Source organism: Pristiophorus japonicus, chromosome 4 (genome assembly GCF_044704955.1).
Source record: "Pristiophorus japonicus isolate sPriJap1 chromosome 4, sPriJap1.hap1, whole genome shotgun sequence".
In the NCBI taxonomy this organism is placed as follows: Eukaryota; Metazoa; Chordata; class Chondrichthyes; family Pristiophoridae; genus Pristiophorus; species Pristiophorus japonicus.
The window spans coordinates 130,012,548-130,033,283 of record NC_091980.1 but is presented as its reverse complement, the minus strand read 5'-3'; the positions used below and the strand labels follow the sequence as shown (position 1 = coordinate 130,033,283).

The following is a 20,736-nucleotide window of genomic DNA, read 5'->3' as shown; positions in this document are numbered from 1 at the left end:
TGGGGAGAGCTGTCCCACAGGTTAGTCAAGCAACAGCCCGACATCGTCATAATCACAGAATCATACATTTCAGCCAATGTCCCAAATTCCTCCATCACCATCCCTGCGTATGTCCTGTCCCACCAGAAGGGCAGATCCACCAGAGGTGGTGGCTCAGTGGTATACAGTCGGGAGGGTGGAACTTGTTTGAACAAAGTAGGTTTCGCGCCCGATCAAAAGCCCGTTCCTGACAGTTTCCCCAAAACCAATTGCAACCCTCACGCAGGAGCACGTATAGCGGCTCCAACAACGTGCTCAAGTTCAGCAGAAAGTTCCCGAAATAGTTCAACAGTCCCAGGAATGAACGCAACTCCGATGTGTTGCAGGGCCTGGGTGCTCATCGAATTGCCTCTGTTTTGGATTCGGTGGGCCGAATCCCATCTGTGGCAACCCTCCTGCCCAGAAACTCAACCTCAGGAGCTAAGAACACACATTTAGACTTCTTGAGTAGCAGGCCTACCCGGTCCAGTCGGCGTAGCACCTCCTCCAGGTTGTGGAGGTGTTCCTTGGTGTCTCGACCCGTGATGAGGATATTATCCTGGAATACGATAGTTCCAGGAATGGATTTAAGCAGGCTTTCCATGTTTCTTTGAAAAATCGCGCCTGCTGATCGAATGCCAAACGGGCCCCTGTTATAAACGAACAGTCCCCTGTGCGTGGTGATAGTGGTCAACAGTTTAGATTCATCGGCCAGTTCCTGGGTCATGTAGGCTGAAGTGAGGTCCAACTTGGTGAACAACTTGCCGCCTGCCAGCGTGGCGAAGAGGTCCTCCGCTCTCGGGAGCGGGTGTTGATCTTGTAGGGACACCCGATTGATGGTGGTCACAGATCCTGCCAGAGCCATCCGCTTTTAGGACGGGAACGATGGGGCTTGCCCACTCACTGAATTCAACAGGCGAGATGATGCCCTCTCTCAACAGCCGGTCCAATTCACTCTCGATCTTTTCCCGCATCACATACGGCACCACTCTGGCTTTGTGGTGCACTGGCCTGGCATCAGGCGTGGTGTGTATCGGTACTTTAGTGCCTTTGAAAGTCCCGACGCCAGGTTGGAATAGTGAATCGAATTGTTGTAGGACTTGTGAGCACGAACTTCGCTCCACAGATGACATTGCGTGAACGTCCCCCCAGTTCCAGTTCATCTCGGCTAACCAGCTCCTCCCCAACAGTGCGGGAGCATTGTCCGGGAAAATCCAGAGCGGCAGTCGATTCACTAACCCATTGTGTGTGACAGCCAACATTGCACTGCCTAGTGCCGGAATGATTTCTTTAGTGTAAGTCCGTAATTGTGTCTCAATACATGCTAATTTGGGTCTACTGGCTTTAAGTGGCCATAGCTTCTCAAATTGCTGAACGCCCATGAGTGACTGGCTGGCCCCATTGTCCAGCTCCATGCATACTGGGATACCATTTAATAAAACCCTCATCATCATTGGTGGCATTTTGGTGTATGAACTGTGAATATTCGCCACATGGACCCACTGAACCTCGGCATCTATCAATTTGCCCCAAAAGTCATCCTGCCTCAAAGAACCCTCTTCTGGTCCATCCGCCTCATATATTAGTCTGGTTGCAGACTTCCTGCACATTCGAGCTAAGTGGCCACTGAGATTGCAGTACCTGCAGACAAATTGTTGAAATTTGCAAGATCTAGCTGAGTGTTTTCCCCCACACCTCCCGCATGAGTTAAAGTTTCCATTGTTGGGAACAAAGTGACTATGGCCAGGCATTCCGCACTGACTGTCCCTTTGACTGCTCTTAAGTACCCTATTAGTGGGTGTCAATGGCCCCATCCCGGGCCGCATTGTCCACTGTGATGGCGTGAATGTCCGTTCAGCCTGTCATTGTCTCTGTTGAAGTCCTACTCTGGGGTCTATTGCTGCCTGGGGAGTGTCGGACTGTGCCTGCCTGCCTGTGGAGCTCTGAGTCGCATTGCTGATGTTGACTCCCTGTACCATTGCCACGTTAGAGGCAGAATTGCGCATGTATATTTTTTCCTCTCTTCCTCCTCCACCATGAAAGTTTGAGCTATCAACGCCGCCGCTTCCAAGGTTAAATCCTTGGTCTCAATTAATTTGCGGAAAATTCCCGCATGACCGATGCCCTCGATAAAGAAGTCCCTTAGCATCTCCCCCCTGCAGGCGTCTGTGAACTTACAGAGGATGGCAAAACGCTGGAGGTCCACTACGAAGTCCGGTATGCTCTGACCTTCACGATGTCGGTGGGTGTAGATTCGGTGTAGGGTCGGGCCATATATATGCTACTCGCCGGTTTGAGGTGCTCCACGATCAATTTGATAAGTTCTTCAAAGGTTTTGTCCGCCGGCTTTTTGGGTGCTAGTAAGTCCTTCATGAGCACGTAAGTCTTTGGTCCGCAGCTGGTCAAAAGATGAGCCCTTCGCTTGTCGGCCGCTGCATCCCCCAGCCATTCTTTCGTAACAAAGTTCTGCTGAAGCCTCTCGACAAAATCGTCCCAGTCTTCCCCAACATAGTACTGTTCCTCTGTGCTATCAGTGGCCATTCTCGTGGGTTATGAATTCCCGTTTCTTGTCCTTACTCTACAGTATGAAACCACATGAGGCACATTCTGGAGAAAAGGTCACTCTGTGACCTTAACTCTTTATTCACATGACTCCAAAGACGATGACCCTGCGTGGGACCTCCCTTTTTATACCTGTGTGATCAGGTAAGGAGTGTCTCCCACAAGTTCACCCTTTGTGGTAAAGGTGTGCATCTAGTTTGAGTGTATATAGTAATACAGTGGTGTTACATTGTGGTTACATACATGACAACTGTGGCAGCCTTGGGAACGCTTATCCTCTTAGAAAGAAGAAAGAATTCCATTTATCTCACCCTTTCACGGTCTCAGGATGTCTCAAAGCTCTTTACAACCAATCAAGTTCAGCAGTGTGTTAATGACCAGATAATCTGTTTTGGTTGAGAGATAAATATTGTCAAGGACACTGGAGAGAACTCCCCCTGCACTTCTTCGAAATAGCATCCAGCGATCTTTTACGTCCACCTAAGCGGGCAGATGGTCTAGCAACTCATCTGAAAGACGGCATCTCCGACAGTGCAGCAATCCCTCAGTACTGCCTCTCTGAGTGCAGCACTCCCTCTGTACTGTCCCTCAGACAGTGCAGCAATTCCTCAGTACTGCCCCTCTGACAGTGCAGAATCCGGTCAGTACTGCCCCTCTGACAGTGCAACGCTCCCTCAGTACTTTCCCTAAAATACTGCAGCACTCCCTTAGTACTACCCCTCCGACAGTGCGGCACTCCCTCAGTACTGCCCCTCTGACAGTGCGGCACTCCCTCAGTACTGTGTGTATGTGTGTGTGTGTGTGTGTGTGTGTGGAGGCAGGGTCGTTGAATATATTTAAGGTGGAGATAGATAGATTTTTGAACAATAGAGGAGTCAAGGGCTATGGGGAACAGGCAGGAAAGTGAGAGACCAACATAAGACCAGCCATGATCTTATTGAATGGCGGAGCTGGCTCGAGGTGCCAAATGGCATATGCATGTTATTATGTAAACCTCTTTGCCTCTTTTAAGGCACTAAAATTTACCTGTGGTCCCACTGCCTTTTGTGGCTGAACAAACATGCACATTTTCAACTGTTGTATTATAGCATTGCAACACTAGATTGAAATGCATTAAAAGAATTTGCAAGACATACTCTTATGCATTAATGCTTCGGTGTCACAAGACACCAGAGGGTGCTGCGGTCGGAGATCATCGGGCTGTACACATGTGGCATGTGTGCTTGATCACCTGTATATAAGCTGGGTGTCTTTGTCACACCGGCACTCTTGGGCTGGAATAAAGATGGATCAGGTTGCACCTGAGTGAGTCTACAGTAACCAGACTTTTGGGTCATCACATATACGTACAATTGAAATTAGGTCTTCAACATGTCTGAATAGCTATCATAGATTGGGTATTGTTCAATGAGAAGGGGTTAATTAATAGTCTTGTTGTGTGGGGTCCTTCAGGGAAGAGTGACCATAACATGATTGAATTCTTCATGAAAATTGAAAGTGAAGTTTTTCAATCCAAAACTAGGTCCTAAATCTAAACAAAGGAAATTACGAAGGTATGAGGAATGGCTATGATAGATTTGGAAGTCATTAAAAGGCATGATGGTGGATAGTCAATGGCTAACATTTAAGAAACAAATGCATGAATTGCATCAGTTATACATTCCTTTCTGCTGCAAAAACACAAAAGGAAAAGTGGCTCAACTATGGTTTACACAAGCAATTAAGGATAGTATTAGATCCAAAGAGGAGTCATACAAAGTTGCCAAAAAAAGTAGCAATCCTGAGGATTGGGAGCAGTTTAGAATTCAGCAAAAAAGGACCAAGAGATTGATTAAGAGGGGGAAAATAGTATATGAGACTAAACTTGCAAGGATCATAAAAACTGACAAAGTTTCTCCAAGTATGGAAAAATAAAAAGATTAATGAAGACAAAAGTAGGTCCTTTACAGTCACAAACAGAATAATTTAGAATGGGGAACAAGGAAATGGCAGAACAATTAAATACTTCAGTTCTGTCTTCACAGAAGAGGACACAAATAACATCCCAAAAATATGAGGGAACCAAGGGTTGAGTAAGCAAGAGAAATTAAAGGAAATGATTAATAAGAAAATAGTGCTGGAGAAATTAATGGGACTGAAAGCTGATAAATCCCCAGGGCCTGATAGTCTGCATCCCAGAGTACTAAAAGTGGTAGCCATGGAAATAGTGGATCTTTGGTTGTCATCTTCCAAAATTCTACAGATTATGGAACAGTTGCTGCAGATTGGAGGGTGGCAAATGTAACCCTACTATATAAAAAAAAACAGGTAACTACAGCCCAGTTAGCCTATCAGTTGTAGAATGTGATTAAAGGGAAACTTAGAAAATATCAACAGGATTAGATAAAGTCAATATGGATTTATGAAATGAAAATTGTGTTTGACAAACCTACTGGAGTTTTTAAAAAAAAAAAAGATGTAACTGAGATTAGATAAGGGCAAACCAGTGGATGTAGTGTATTTGGATTTTCAGAAGGCCTTTAATAAAGTCCCACAAGAGGTTAGTGTGCAAAATTAAAGCACATAGGATTGGGTAATATACTGCTATGGATTAAAAATTGATTGATAGGAAACAGTAGGAATAAACAGGTCTTTTCCTGGGCGATGGACAGTGACTAGCATGATACCACAGGGATCAGGGCTGGAGTCCCAACTAATCACAAATAGATTTGGAGGAAACAAAATGTAATATTTCCAATTTTTCTCAACACAGGAGCAAGGATATCTTACTACAATTATACAGGGTCTTGGTGAAACCACACCTGGTGTATTGTGCACAGTTTTGGGTCTCCTTAACCCAGAACGAGCACAGCAAAGTCCCACCAGATTGATTCCTTGGATGGAAAGATTGTCGAGAGAGATTGGGTCGACCAGGCCTGTATTCACAAGAGTGAAAGGGGATCTTATTGAAGCCTCAAAGTCAGACTGGGTTGGATAGACTGGATGTGGGGAGGAAGTTGCCCCTGGCTGGGAAGTTGAGAAGGGTCACATGCTCAGGCTATATGAGGTAGGAAATTTAGCACTGAGATGAGAAATGTTTTCACTCAGGATGGGGAAGCTGGGGAATTGTTGACCACAGAAAGAAGTGGAGCCCAATCACTGAATATATAGGAGATAGGTATCTTGATGCAAAAGGCATCAAAGGCTATGGGGTAAAAGCATGAAAATGATGGTGCTAAAGGATCAGTTATGATCATATTGAATGGCGGTGCAGGCTTCAAAGGCCAAATGGGCTGCTACTGCTCCTATTTATGTTTTTATGAATATACATGTCAACATATTGAAATTACCCAAAAGAGAAAAATTATAGGACTATTCCCACCGGCAGCAGGGTCAAGAACCAGCCGACAAATTTAAGGCAATTGGTAGAAGAACCACAGCTGACATGAGGAATAACTTTTATGCAGTGAGTGGTTAATGTCTAGATTGCACTGCCTGAGGGTCGTGGAGGCAGCTTCAATCATGGAATTGGACAAGTACCTGAAGGGAAAGTGCAGGAGAGTGGGACTAGCTGAAGTGCTCTTGGAGAGCCGACAGGATCGACAGGCTGAATGGCCTCCTGTGCTCAACAAATCAGACTTACACCAGAGGGAAAAGAGGAATGAGACAATTACACAGCCCAGTTGAATTCTGGGCTGACAATCTGAAAATAAGCAACCACTCACTCAAATATACAATGACACAAAACTCAGTCCAATTCCAAACAGTTTATTTACAGTTAATTACATGGTCACATCAAGGCCAGGTCTCACAGCCTGTACAAAGTCACAAGCCTTCATTCTGTACAGGACAGAGCCTCACACTTATCTAAACACTGGTATGGAATACAATAATCTTGTTCCTGGCAGTCAGTTCAATCACTCTCCCCCCAGCGTGTGCTTGTCAAACAGGTACTCTCCCAGACCATTCTCAGGGGCTCCCAGTCTCTTCAGGTTGGTGATGTGATCTCCAAGCTTCTTGATCATCTTCACTTGTTCATCCAAGTAGTGGGTCTCCAGGAAGTCACACAACTGAAAGAGGGAAATTAGTTTTGACCAGGAGCAGATCTCGAGGAACATCAGAGCTTACCCCTCGAAAATTTGGATTTTAATCTCTTGAACTGGAGGATAGTTACATGGTGCAATTGAAATCAATGGAATTACTGCATCATTTAGATTAAACTTGCTGCACGATAGTTGCTGGGACACATTTACTGGTCAATGTCCAGAGTTGGCCAGCCTCCTGTCCCTTCCTACCCACCACCCCAAAAAACCCAACATGAAGCTATTGGGCAGAGATTTTTGGAATAGGCTCAAGAACAGAGAGGTTTCACCACCTCCAACTTACCCAGAAACCCACATGAGGAACTTACATGAGGGTCAGTGCTCCCAGTGGAGAGTTTGTGCAGATCCAGCAGACTCTGGTTCACATTCTTCTCCATCTGCAGAGCTCTCTGCATCACCTCCAGACCATTGCTCCATTCATCCTGCTCTGGTTTCTGAAGAGGAAAGTCACAGTTCTTTTACAATGGATTAAAACAAACAAGAATGAAGTCATTAGGGATGAAAAAATGCAATCAGAAGTCTCAGTTAACATGAAGCAATGTGCTAGAATATAGAATTACTGCATTAAGCCATCAACCAATGGAGTCAAATTGAAAGTGAATAGCATAGATGTATTTAAGTGGAAGCTAAATAAGTACACAAGGGAAAAAGGAATAGAAAGATATGTTGCTAGATAAAACAAGGTGGGAGACGATGTCTGGAGCCTGATCACCAGCATGGATCAGTTTGTCCAAATGGCTGGTTTCTGTGCTGTAAATTGGAACCAACTCCTTTACAATATATTGTGAACAATCAGTCTAAGGGGAGCCAGACAGAAGGCCCCTCGTTTATGGAGCCAAACCTTGATGTCTGCCAAGATGATGCGGCCCCCACGCCGATTCTGGAATTCCATCAGTTTCTCAGCATGCTCACATTCCTCATGTGATTGTTGCTTGAAGAACTCAGCAAAGTGACACAGGGCAACATCATCCCGGTCAAAGTAGAAGGACTGCAGAGGGATCAGAAGAGTAGTTAGGTATCACATGGCAGATCCAGTATTGTGCATAAAGCCAAACTCAATTTTGCTTCCTTCAAAAGGATTCAAAGTCTCACTGAATTTCCATGTACAATGTTATACAAGCTAGCACCAGCTGTCTGACTTCACTAATGTGGTAGAGACTGGATAATCCCTGAGTAATTGGCTAATGGAAAATCATACAAGGCAATTGGTAAAAGGACAAGTACCAGAGGCAACAAGAGGAAACTATTTTTTTTATTAAAGCATGGGCTGCATGAAAGGATGGTGGAAATAAATTCAATGGCAGTCAGAGATCCAATATGGAAAAAAATTGCAGGGCTATTGGATCAAGCAGCAAAGTGGGACCAGTTGGATAGCTCCACCCAACAGTCAGACAGGCTTGATAGGCCAAGTGGCCTCCTTTGGTGCTGCATCATCCCATGGTTACCAATTCAGCTTTGACAGAACATGCTCAAAACTATAACCTTAATCTTGGCACCCAATACCAAGTTGTCGGTTTAGAAACAAGTGAAACATTAACAGTACCACTCCAGTCATGTTTTATTGACCCAGATCTATTCTGTACAGGCTATACAATGGGCACAACTAGAACTAGAAGCAAAGCCCTTAAAGCAGAGATCTAGTCACAGCACACAATTCACATAGTATATCTGGCCCAAGTGTTACTGGCTATTCATCCTGTGGAACCAAAACAAAGCATTAATTTAAATTTCAAAATTAAACATCACAGCATTCCAGCGGACAACCAGATATCACCCCTCAGTTTGTCATCATCAATGAAGGTGAAGGTAGGGAAGCAGAGGGGGTTGAGAGAGTTCTACCAAGTAGGGGGGGAATGGCTGAAGTCTGGATCTCCCTGAAGACAGGAAGAGTTGAAGTTTCTTCATTCAGTGCTGAATTTATAGAATTCTCTACCCCAGAGGAATGTGGATGCTCCATCATTCAGTATATTCAAAAGACAGGTCAATAAACTTTTGGGAACTAAAGAAATTATGGGATAGGGAGTTAGTGCAGGAAAGTGGAATTGAGGGAAGATGATCAACCATGATCTAGTTAAATGACCGAGGAGGCTCAAAGGGCCTACTCCTATCTTATGTTCTAATGCCTTGATACCCTTACCTAACAAACACCTTGCCCAGGCAGCCACAGCTTTGGAATGCAGAAAGCAGGGAGGGAGGGAGATCCAGACTTCCACCACACGGGTGAAAAATTGTTTGCCGACATCCCTGCTAAGTGGCTTAGTTCTAATTTGAAGACTGAATCTCCTCATTGCAAACAGCAAGGATAGGGAAAGTCTATGGAGTGGTTCAGAAATGAGGATAGAAATTCTGAATTCCATGCATTGAATGCAGAGTGCATTCCAAACAAACATCAACTACAAGCTCACAAGAGCCCAGGAAAAAGAGTCATTAAGATTCTCTAAATATGGCTTAGGTATTGCATGGAATATAGAAGCAGTTTGTTAAAGAATACACAAGGTGATAAATTCTATTATAGTATAGCTTTAACAAATGAATTCACTGTGCATTAAATAAGGGATGGGCAAAATACAGCACAGAATCTGGTAAATTCACATTGCAAAGATTCCATTGTGAATTGCTCAGAAATACAAGACTCACCATGGAGAGATAAACATAGGAGGAACAGAGCTCCATATTGACCTGCTGGTTGACAGCAGCCTCACAGTCCTTGTGGTAGTTTTGACACACTTGAAAAGCCATCCTAATTTGCTTTTCCAAAAATCTAAGCCTTGTTGAAGCAAGAAACTAAAAGTTAGCTAATTTCAAACTCCTGTCATTATACTGCTGGATAATCCAGGGCGAGACAGCCTAGCTGTGAGTGACATTCCTCAATACCCAATCACAAGTTGCAGCCTCTGTCAGAGCACCAATCAAGTAAAGGGAGGAGGGGCCATGACTTCCATCGCCAGTCATGAACTTTGAAGAATGAGCATCATTGGCTGACTCTTCTTTTTGCCGGCAATTGTCAATTTAAAGTCAAACATGAGCCCCCTTTTTAAAGGGGCACAACCAATAAAGACTGCAACTTCACAAAAGCTGTTAAATGAAACTTAAATTAAATTAAAATTCTATAGCTGAGGTGATGATGCACTGCAGTCCCTCCTCTCATGGAAGGCTGCAAGCGTGCCGATGGACACTGCATGCTCCATCTACAGGGACACCCGGGCGCAAACATTGCCGCGGAAGAGAGGCGGGCAGTTGGGGCGAATGACCACCTCGAACGCCTGCTGCCAGCCCTGTTGACAGCCCCCTTGTCCAGGTTAATGGAATCCTCTGTTGTTTACAAATCAGTGCCTTTTTAATAGTTCTGTGCGGTGAGTGGGTTGGTCATTTTCAGGTATCTGTGGATGCAACATCCAAAGATAGACCAGAGTCTGCAAAGCAACCGGCAGCGGGTCAGATGAATGGACAGTATTTGTGAGGAATGTGACAAGGGCAAGTGCTCAGATACTCCATCACTTCCAAGTTTAGTGAGCACCTGTACACACAGGAGCTAGAATGTGGCGCGGACCTGCATCTAAATTTTAATTTGATTTTATTTGTTTTAAAGTCTAATTTATTTTAATTGCTGGGGTTTTTAGTGTCCCCCTCCCCTTTTATAGGGGGCACTTGGAAAAAAAAACTGATTTTAGTGCCCAAAAAACCCCCACAAAAATCACCAACAAAAAAACACAAAAAAAAGGGCCTTGTGAAATGTTTCTAGTGTCCCCAAGATCAGGGGGCACTTGATCTAATGTTTGTTTTGTTCACTTAAAAAAGAGTTGTGGCGCGGACCTGCAACCAAATTTTTATTTGATTTTATTTGTTTTAAAGTGTAATTTATTTTAAATGCCGGTTTTAGTGTCCCCCTCGCCTTTTATAGGGGGCACTTGTAAATTAGATGATTTTAATGCCGAAAACAAATCACAAAAGGAAAAAAAAAAGAGGGCAGGTATAAGTGTCTGGATTGTCCCCCAGATCGGGGGGCACATGATTTAATGTTTATTTTGTCTCCCCCCCCCCCCCCCGCTAAAAGAGTTGTGGCGTGGACCTGCAATACATTTTTAAGCCGGTTCACGGGTTCAAAGGCCGCCTGCAATTTCTGCGGTCTGGAAGAGTCCGTGTTCCATGTTTTTATGGAGTGTGCGAGGTTGCAGCCCCTGTTCCATTATTTAAAGGGGCTGCTCCTCAATTTCTGGTTGCACTTCAGTCCCACATTCCTGATCTTTGGGCACCCTGTGCGGAGGGGAGCGTGTAGGTCCGAGGGCCTCCTCGTAGGACTGCTCCTGGGCACGGCCAAGGGTGCCATCAGCCGGTCCAGGCAGCGGGCGGACGAGGTGGTCATTCAGCCCGACTGCCTGCCTCTCTTCCGCGCCTACATCCGGGCCAGGGTGTCCCTCGAGATGGAGCACACGGTGTGCATCGGTACGCTTGTGGCCTTCCGCGAGAGGTGGGCCCCGGAGGGACTGGAGTGCATCGTTACCCCTGGCAATCACATTTTAATTTGAATTTATATGTTTTAAAGTCTAATTTATTTTAAATGCCGGTTTATTGTTACCTTCCCCTTTTATAGGGGGCACTTGTAAAAATTATAATTTAATGCCCAAAAAAACATTAAAAAAAACAAAAAAAAATACAAAAACCCCCCCAAAGAAACGACATAAAAAATGGCCTCGAAAAATGTTTGGAGTGTCCCCCAGATCGGGGAGCACTTGATTTAATGTTTATTTAGTCTCCAGCCCCGCTAAAAGAGTTGTGGCGTGGACCTGCAATACATTTTTAAGCCGGTTCACGGGCTCCCAGGCCGCCTGCAATTTCTGCGGTCTGGAAGAGTCCGTGTTCCATGTTTTTATGGAGTGTGCGAGGTTGCAGCCCCTGTTTCATTATTTAAAGGGGCTGCTCCTCAATTTCTGGTTGCACTTCAGTCCCACACTCCTGATCATTGGGCACCCTGTGCGGAGGGGAGCGGGTAGGTCCGAGGGCCTCCTCGTAGGACTGCTCCTGGGCACGGCCAAGGCTGCCATCAGCCGGTCCAGGCTGCGGGCGGTCGAGGGGGTCGTTCAGCCCGACTGTTTGTCTCTCTTCCAAGCATACTTCCGCGCCAGGCTGCCCTTGGAGATGGAGCACGCGGTGTGCATCGATACGTTCGTGGCCTTCCGTGAGAGGTGGGCGCCGGAGGGACTGGAGTGCATCATCACCCCCGGCAACCAAATTTTAATTTGATTTTATGATTTAAAGTTCAATTTTGTTTTAATTGCCGTGGTTTTTAGTGTCCCCCTCCACTTTTATAGGTGGCACTTGTAAAATATTGAATTTTAATGCCCTAAAAAGAACATAAAAAAAACCTACAAAAAAACCCCCAAAAAAAACAAAAAAGAGGGCTGTTATAAGTGTCTGGAGTGTCCCCCAGATCAGGGGGCACTCGATCTGATGTTTATTTGTACTCCCCAAAAAGAGTTGTGGCGTGGACCTGCAACCAAATTTTAATTTGATTTTATGTTTTAAAGTTTAATTTGTTTTAATTGCCGGTGTTTTTAGTGTCCCGCTCCGCTTTTGTAGTGGGCACTTGTAAAATTTATAATTTTAATTGCCAAAAAAAAATCACAAAAGGAAAAAAAAACACAAGAAAACCCCCAAAAAAACCAAAAATAAAGAGGGCAGGTATAAGTGTATGGAGTGTCCCCCAGATCGGGGGGCACTTGATTTAATGTTTATTTAGTCTCCCGCCCCGCTAAAAGAGTTGTGGCGTGGGCCTGCAATACATTTTTAAGCCGGTTCACGGGTTCCCAGGCCGTCTGCAATTTCTGCGGTCTGGAAGAGTCCGCGTGCCATGTTTTTATGGAGTGTGTGAGGTTGCAGCCCCTGTTCCATAAAGGGTCTGTTCCTCAATTTCTGGCTGCACTTCATTCCCACACTCCTGATCTTTGGGCACCCTGTGCGGAGGGGAGCGGGTAGGTCCGAGGACCTCCTCGTAGGATTGATCCTGGGCACGGCCAATGGTGCCATCAGCCGGTCCAGGCAGCGGGCGGTCGAGGGGGTCTTCAGCCTGACTGCCTGCCTCTCTTCCGCGCCTACATCCGTGCCAGGGTGTCCTTAGAGATGGAGCACGCGGTGTCCACCGGTACGCTCGCGGCCTTCCGCGAGAGGTGGGCACCGGAGGGACTGGAGTGCATTATAACCCCCGGCAACCAAATTTTAATTTGATTTTATTTATTTTACAGTTTAATTTGTTTTAATTGCCGGTTTTAGTGTCCCCCTCACCTTTTATAGCGGGCACTTGTAAATTATATGATTTTAATGCCCCAAAAAAAATCACAAAAGGAAAAATTAACACAAAAAACCGCCCTCAAAAAAAAGAGGGCAGGTATAAATGTCTGGAGTGTCCCCCAGATCGGGGGGCACTTGAGTTAATGTTTATTTTGTCTCCCGCGCCCCCTAAAGGAGTTGTGGCATGGACCTGCAAACAAATTTTTATTTGATTTTATGTTTTAAAGTTTAATTTGTTTTAATTGCCGGGATGTTTCGTGTCCCCCTCCACTTTTATAGGGGGCACTTGTAACATTTATGATTTTATTGCCCCAAAAAAATCACAAAAAAAACCCCCAAAAAATTAAAACAAAAACCACAAAAAAAAAGGGCAGTTGAAAAATGTTTGGAGTGTCCCCCAGATTGGAGGGCACTTTACTTCACCTTTTTTGTTATCCAACCAAAAGAGTTGTGGCGTGGACCTGCAATACATTTTTAAGCCGATTCACGGGCTCCCAGGCCACCTGCAATTTCTGCGGTCTGGAAGAGTCCGTGTTCCATGTTTTTATGGAGTGTGCGAGGTTGCAGCCCCTGTTTCATTATTTATAGGGCTGCTCCTCAATTTCTGGTTGCACTTCAGTCCCACACTCCTGATCTTTGGGCACCATATGCGGAGGGGAGCAGGTAGGTCCGAAGGCCTCCTCGTTGGACTGCTCCTGGGCACTGCCAAGGGTGCCATCAGCCGGTCCAGGCAGCGGGCGGTCGAGGGGGTCGTTCAGCCTGACTGCCTGCCTATCTTCCACGCCTACATCCGGGCCAGGGTGTCCCTGGAGATGGAGCACGCGGTGTCCACCGGTACGCGCGTCGCCTTCTGCGATAGGTGGGCGCCGGAGGGACTGGAGTACATCATCACCCCCGGCAACCAAATTTTAATTTGATTTTATGATTTAAAGTTCAATCTGTTTGAATTGCCTGGGTTTTTAGTGTCCCCCTCCACTTTTATAGGGGGGGAACATATAAAATATTGAAATTTAATGCCCTAAAAAAAACACAAAAAAAACCCTGCAAAAATACAAAAAAAAAGAGAGCTGTTTTCAGTGTCGGGATTCTTCTCCCCCAGATCAGGGGGCCACTCGCTCTAATGTTTATTTGTACTCCCCAAAAAGAGTTGTGGCGTGGACCTGCAACAAAATTTAATTTGATTTTATGTTTTAAAGTTTAATTTGTTTTAAATGCCGAGGTTTTTATAGTCCCCCTCCCCTTTTATAGGGGGCACTTGTAAATTCTATGATTTTAATGCCCAAAAAAAAATCACAAAAGGAAAAAAAAACACAAATAAAACAAAAAGAAAACAAAAATATAGAGGGCAGGTATAAGTGTTTGGAGTGTCCCCAAGATCGGGGGTCACTTGATTTAATGTTTATTTAGTCGCCCGCCCTGCTAAAAGAGTTGTGGCGTGGACCTGCAATAAATTTTTAAGCCGGTTCACGGGCTCCCAGGCCGCCTGCAATTTCTGCGGTCTGGAAGAGTCCGTGTTCCATGTTTTTATGGAGTGTGCGAGGTTGCAGCCCCTGTTTCATTATTTAAAGGGGCTGCTCCTCAATTTCTGGTTGCATTTCAGTCCCACAATCCTGATCTTTGGGCACCCTGTGCGGGTAGGTCCGAGAGACTCCTCATAGGACTGCTCCTGGGCACGGTCAAGGGTGCCATCAGCCGGTCCAGGCAGCGGGCGGTCGAGGGGGTCGTTCAGCCTGACTGCCTGCATCTCTTCCGTGCCTCCATCCGGGCCAGGGTGTCCTTGGAGATGGAGCATGCGGTGTCCATTGGTACGCTCATGGCCTTCCGCGAGAGGTGGGCGCCGGAGGGACTGGAGTGCATCATCACCCCGGAAACCAAAATTTAATTTGATTTTATGTTTTAAAGTTTAATTTGTTTTAAATGCCGGGGTTTTTATAGTCCCCCTCCCCTTTTATAGGGGGCACTTGTAAATTATATGATTTTAATGCCCAAAGAAAAATCACAAAAGGAAAAATAAACACAAAAAAAACAACAAAAAAAAAAAAGAGGGCAGGGATAAGTGTCTGGTGTGTCCCCCAGATCAGGGGCCGCTAGATTTAAGGTTTATTTTGTCTCCCCCGGCCCCTAAAAGAGTTGTGGCGTGGACCTGCAAACAAATTTAATTTGATTTTATGTTTTAAAGTTTTAATTTGTTTTAATTGCCGGCTTTTTAGTGTCCCCCTCCCCTTTTATAGGGGGCACTTGTAACATTTATGATTTTATTGGCCAAAAAATCACAAAGAAAAACCCCCAAAAACGTTTAAAAAAAAAAAACAAAAAAAAAAGTGCAGTTGAAAAATGTTTGGAGTGTCCCCAGATCGGAGAGCACTTTACGTAACTGTTTTTGTTATCCAACCAAACGAGTTGTGGCGTGGACCTGCAATACATTTTTAAGCCGGTTCATGGGCTCCCAGGCCGCCTGCAATTTCTGCGGTCTGGAAGAGTCCGTGTTCCATGTTTTTATGGAGTGTGCGAGGTTGCAGCCCCTGTTTCATTATTTAAAGGGGCTGCTCCTCAATTTCTGCTTGCGCTTCAGTCCCACACTCCTGATCTTTGGGCACCCTGTGCGGAGGGGAGCGGGTAGGTCCGAGGGCCTCCTCGTAGGACTGCTCCTGGGCACGGCCAAAAGTGCCATCAGCCGGTCCAGGCAGCGGGCGGTCGAGGGGGTCATTCAGCCTGACTGCCTGCCTCTCTTCCGCGCTTACATCCGGTCCAAGGTGTCCTTGGAGATGGAGCACGCGGTGTCCACCGGTACGCTCGCGGCCTTCCGCGATAGGTGGGCACCGGAGGGACTGGAGTGCAATATCACCCCCGGCAACCAAATTTTAAATTGATTTTATTTATTTTACAGTTTTATTTGTTTTAATTGCCGGTTTTAGTGTCCCCCTCCCCTTTTATAGGGGGCACTTGTAAATTATATGATTTTAATGCCCAAAGAAAAATCAGAAAAGGAAAAATAAACACAAAAAAAACAAAAAATAAGTAAAAAAAGAGGGCAGGTATAAGTGTCTGGAGTGTCCCCCAGATCGGGGGGCACTTGATTTAATGTTTATTTTGTCTCCCCCCACCCCGCCCAAAACAGTTGTGGCGTGGACCTGCAACCAAATGTTTTAAAGTTTAATTTGTTTTAATTGCTGGGGTTTTTAGTGTCCCCCTCCCTTTTTATAGGGGGCACTTATAAAATTTATGATTTTATTGCCCAAAAAATCACAAAAAAAAACAAAGAAAAAGTTTTTTTAAAAAAGCGCGTTGAAAAATGTTTGGAGTGTCCCCCAGATTGGAGGGCACTTTCCTAAACTGTTTTGTTATCCAACCAAAAGAGTTGTGGCGTGGACCTGCAATACATTTTTAAGCCGGTTCACGGGCTCCCAGGCCGCCTGCAATTTCTGCGGTCTGAAAGAGTCCGTGTTCCATGTTTTTATGGAGTGTGCGAGGCTGCAGCCCCTGTTTCATTATTTAAAGGGTTACTCCTCAATTTCTGGTTGCACTTCAATCCCACACTCCTGATCTTTGGGCACCCTGTGCGGAGGAGAGCGGGTAGGTCCGAGGGCCTCCTCGTAGGACTGCTCCTGGGCACGGCCAAGGGTGCCATCAGCCGGTCCAGGCAGCGGGCGGTTGAGGAGGTCGTTCAGCCTGACTGCCTGCCTAACTTCCGCGCTAACATCCGGGCCAGGGTGTTCTTCGAGATGGAGCAGGCGGTGTCCACCAGTACACTCGCGGCCTTTCGCAAGAGGTGGGCACCGGAGGGACTGGAGTGCATTATAACCCGCGGCAACCAAATTTTAATTTGATTTTATTTATTTTACAGTTTTATTTGTTTTAATTGCCGGTTTTAGTGTCCCCCTCCCTTTTTATAGGGGGCACTTGTAAATTATATGATTTTAATGCCCAAAGAAAAATCACAAAAGGAAAAATAAACACAAAAAAAAACAAACAAAAAAAAAGAGGGCAGGTATAAGTGTCTGGAGTGTCCCCCAGATCAGGGTGTGCTTGATTTAACGTTTATTTTGTATCCCCCGGCCCTTAAAAGAGTTGTGGCGTGGACCTGCAAACAAATTTAATTTGATTTTATGTTTTAAAGTTTAATTTGTTTTAATTGCCGGATTTTTAGTGTCCCTCTCCCCTTTTATAGGGGGCACTTGTAAAATTTATGATTTTATTGCCCAAAAAATCACAAAAAAAAACCCGAAAAAAAGTTTAAAAAAAACAAAAAACAAAAAAAAAAGTGCAGTTGAAAAATGTTTGGAGTGTCCCCCAGATTGGAGGGCACTTTACTTAACTGTTTTTGTTATCCAACCAAAAGAGTTGTGGCGTGGACCTGCAATACATTTTTCAGCCGGTTCACGGGCTCCCAGGCCGCCTGCAATTTCTGCGGTCTGGAAGAGTCCGTGTTCCATGTTTTTATGGAGTGTGCGAGGTTGCAGCCCCTGTTTCATTATTTAAAGGGGCTGCTCCTCAATTTCTGCTTGCGCTTCAGTCCCACACTCCTGATCTTTGGGCACCCTGTGCGGAGGGGAGCGTGTAGGTCCGAGGGCCTCCTCGTAGGACTGCTCCTGGGCACGGCCAAGGGTGCCAACATCCGGTCCAGGCAGCGGGCGGTCGAGGGGGTCGTTCAGCCTGACGGCCTGCCTCTCTTCCGTGCCTACATCCGGGCCAGGGTGTCCCTGGAGATGGAGCACGCGGTATTCCACGACAGATGGACACCGCAGGGCCTGGAGTGCATTATAATCCCCGGCAACCAAATTTTAATATGATTTTATTTATTTTACAGTTTAATTTGTTTTAATTGCTGTTTTTTTTAGTGTCCCCCTCCCCTTTTATAGGGGGCACTTGTAAAATGTATGATTTTATTGCCCAAAAAATCACCAAAAAAAAGTCCAAAGAAAAGTAAAAAAAACCCCAAAAAATCCCCAAAAAAGGGCAGTTGAAAAATGTTTGGAGTGTCCCCCAGATTGGAGGGCACTTTTCTTAACTGTTTTTGTTATCCAACCAAAAGAGTTGTGGCGTGGACCTGCAATACATTTTTATGCCGGTTCACGGGCTCCCAGGCCGCCTGCAATTTCTGCGGTCTGGAAGAGTCTGTGTTCCATGTTTTTATGGCGTGGGCGAGGTTGCAGCCTCTGTTCCATTATTTAAAGGGGCTGCTCCTCAATTTCTGGTTAGACTTCAGTCCCACACTCCTGATCTTTGGGCACGCTGTGCAAAGGTAGCGGGTAGGTCCGAGGGCCTCCTCGTAGGACTGCTCCTGGGCACGGCCAAGTGTGCCATCAGCCGGTCCAGGCAGCGGGCGGTCGAGGTGGTCGTTCAGCCCGACTGCCTGCCTCTCATCCGCGCGTACATCCACGCCAGGGTGTCCTTGGAGATGGAGCACGCGGTGTCCACCAGTAGGCTTGCGGCCTTCCGCGAGAGGTGGGCGCCGGAGGGAGTGGAGTGCATCGTTACCCCCGGCAATCAAATTTTAATTTGATTTTATATTTTTTAAAGTCTAATTTATTTTAAATGCTGCTTTTAGTGTTCCCATCCCCTTTTTAAGGGGCACTTGAAAAAAATATCATTTAATGCCCAAAAAAACCCCCCCAAAAAATGCAAAAAAAAACACAAAAAAAACTCACAACAAATGGGCCTCGAAAAATGTCTGGAGTGTCCCCCAGATCGGGGGGCACTTGACTTAATGTTTATTTTGTCTCCCTCGTTCCCCTAAAAGAGTTGAGGCGTGGACCTGCAAACAAATTTTAATTTGATTTTATGTTTTAAAGTTTAATTTGTTTTAATTGCCGGGGTTTTTAGTGTCCCCCTCCCCTTTTATAGGGGGCACTTATAAAATTTATGATTTTATTGCCCAAAAAATCACAAAAAAAACCAAAAAAAAAGTTTTTTAAAAAAAGCGCGTTGAAAAATGTTTGGAGTGTCCCCCAGATTGGAGGGCACTTTCCTAAACTGTTTTGTTATCCAACCAAAAGAGTTGTGGCGTGGACCTGCAATACATTTTTAAGCCGGTTCACGGGCTCCCAGGCCGCCTGCAATTTCTGTGGTCTGGAAGAGTCCGTGTTCCATGTTTTTATGGAGAGTGCGAGGTTGCAGCCCCTGTTTCATTATTTAAACGGGCTGCTCCTCAATTTCTGGTTGAACTTCAGTCCCACACTCCTGATCTTTGGGCACCCTGTGCGGAGGGGAGCGGGTAGGTCCTAGGGCCGCCTCGTAGGACTGCTCCTGGGCACGGCCAAGGGTGCCATCATCCGGTCCAGGCGCGGGGGGTTGAGGGGGACATTCAGCCTGGCTGCCTGCCTCTCTTCCGCACCTACATCCGGGCCAGGGTGTCCCTGGAGATGGAGCACGCGGTGTCCACCGGTACGCACGCAGCCTTCCGCGAGAGGTGGGCACCGGAGGGACTGGAATGCATTATAATCCCCGGCAACCTAATTTTAATTTGATTTTATTTATTTTACAGTTTACTTTGTTTTAATTGCCGGTTTTAGTGTCCCCCTCCTCTTTCATAGGGGGCACTTGTAAATTATATGATTTTAATGCCCAAAAAGAAATCACCAAAGGAAAAAAAAACACAAAAAACCTCCCCAAAAAAACAAAAAAGAGGGCAGGTATAAGTGTCTGGAGTGTCCCCCAGATCGGGGGGCACTTGATTTAATGTTTATTTTGTCTCCCCCCACCCCGCCCAAAACAGTTGTGGCGTGGACCTGCAATACATTTTTAAGCCGGTTCATGGGCTCCCAGGCCGCCTGCAATTTCTGCGGTCTGGAAGAGTCCGTGTTCTATGTTTTTATGGAGTGTGCGAGGTTGCAGCCACTGTTTCATTATTAAAGGGGCTGCTCCTCAATTTCTGTTTGCACTTCAGTCCCACTCTCCTGATCTTTGGGCACCCTGTGCGGAGGGGAGCGGGTAGGTCCGAGAGCCTCCTCGTAGGACTGCTCCTGGCCACGGCCAAGGGTGCCATCAGCCGGTCCAGGCAGCGGGCGGTCGAGGGGTCGTTCAGCCTGACTGCCTGCCTCTCTTCCGCGCCTACGTCCGAGCCAGGTTGTCCCTAGAGATGGAGCACGTGGTGTCCACCGGTACGCTCGCGGCCTTCCGCGGGATGTGGGCTCCGGAGGGACTGGAGTGCATTATAATCCCCGGCAACCAAATTTTAAATTGATTTTATTTATTTTACAGTTTAATTTGTTTTAATTGCTGGTTTTAGTTTTCCCCTCCCCTTTTATAGGGGGCACCTGTAAATTATATGATTTTAATGCCCAAAAAGAAATCACAAAAGGAAAAAAAAACACAAAAAACCCCCCCAAAAAAACAAAAAAGAGGGCAGGTATAAGTGTCTGGAGTGTCCCCCAGATCGGGGGGCACTCGATCGAATGTTTATTTTGTCTCCCCCCACCCCTCGCCCAAAACATATGTGGCGTGGACCTGCAACCAAATTTTAATTTGATTTTATGTTTTAAAGTTTAATTTGTTTTAATTGCCTGGGTTTTTAGTGTCCCCCTCCACTTTTGCAGGGGGCACTTGTAAAATTTATGATTTTATTGCCCAAAAAATCGTACAAAAAAACCCAAAAAAAACGTTTAAAAAAAAGGGCAGTTGAAAAATGTTTGGAGTGTCCCCCAGATTGGAGGGCACTTTACTTAACTGTTTTTGTTATCCAACCAAACGAGTTGTGGCGTGGACCTGCAATACATTTTTAAGCCGGTTCACGGGCTCCCAGGCCGCCTGCAATTTCTGTGGTCTGAAAGAGTCCGTGTTCCATGTTTTT

The 20,736-nt window shown here is 45.8% G+C and overlaps 1 protein-coding gene across 1 annotated transcript; it reads right to left on the bottom strand.

Moving 5' to 3' along the window:
• Positions 1-6,476: 6,476 nt before the first annotated feature.
• On the bottom strand, positions 6,477-9,401 carry LOC139262210 (ferritin heavy chain, oocyte isoform-like). Its single transcript, XM_070877355.1, has 4 exons — positions 9,300-9,401; positions 7,504-7,650; positions 6,971-7,096; positions 6,477-6,629 (listed from the first exon to the last, which is right to left on the bottom strand). Exons 1-4 carry the CDS (start codon positions 9,399-9,401, stop codon positions 6,477-6,479), a joined length of 528 nt encoding a protein of 175 aa, XP_070733456.1.
• Positions 9,402-20,736: the final 11,335 nt, after the last annotated feature.

What these genes read in the sequence shown, in the direction of transcription:
- LOC139262210 (XM_070877355.1), bottom strand. Translation starts at nt 9,401, where the DNA reads ATGGCTTTTCAAGTGTGTCAAAACTACCACAAGGACTGTGAGGCTGCT. An exon ending in CCTATGTTTATCTCTCCATG is followed by an intron (nt 7,651 to 9,299) that starts GTGAGTCTTGTA and finishes ATCCCTCTGCAG; the next exon opens with TCCTTCTACTTTGACCGGGA. An exon ending in CTGGGAGCACTGACCCTCAT is followed by an intron (nt 6,630 to 6,970) that starts GTAAGTTCCTCA and finishes TCCCTCTTTCAG; the next exon opens with TTGTGTGACTTCCTGGAGAC.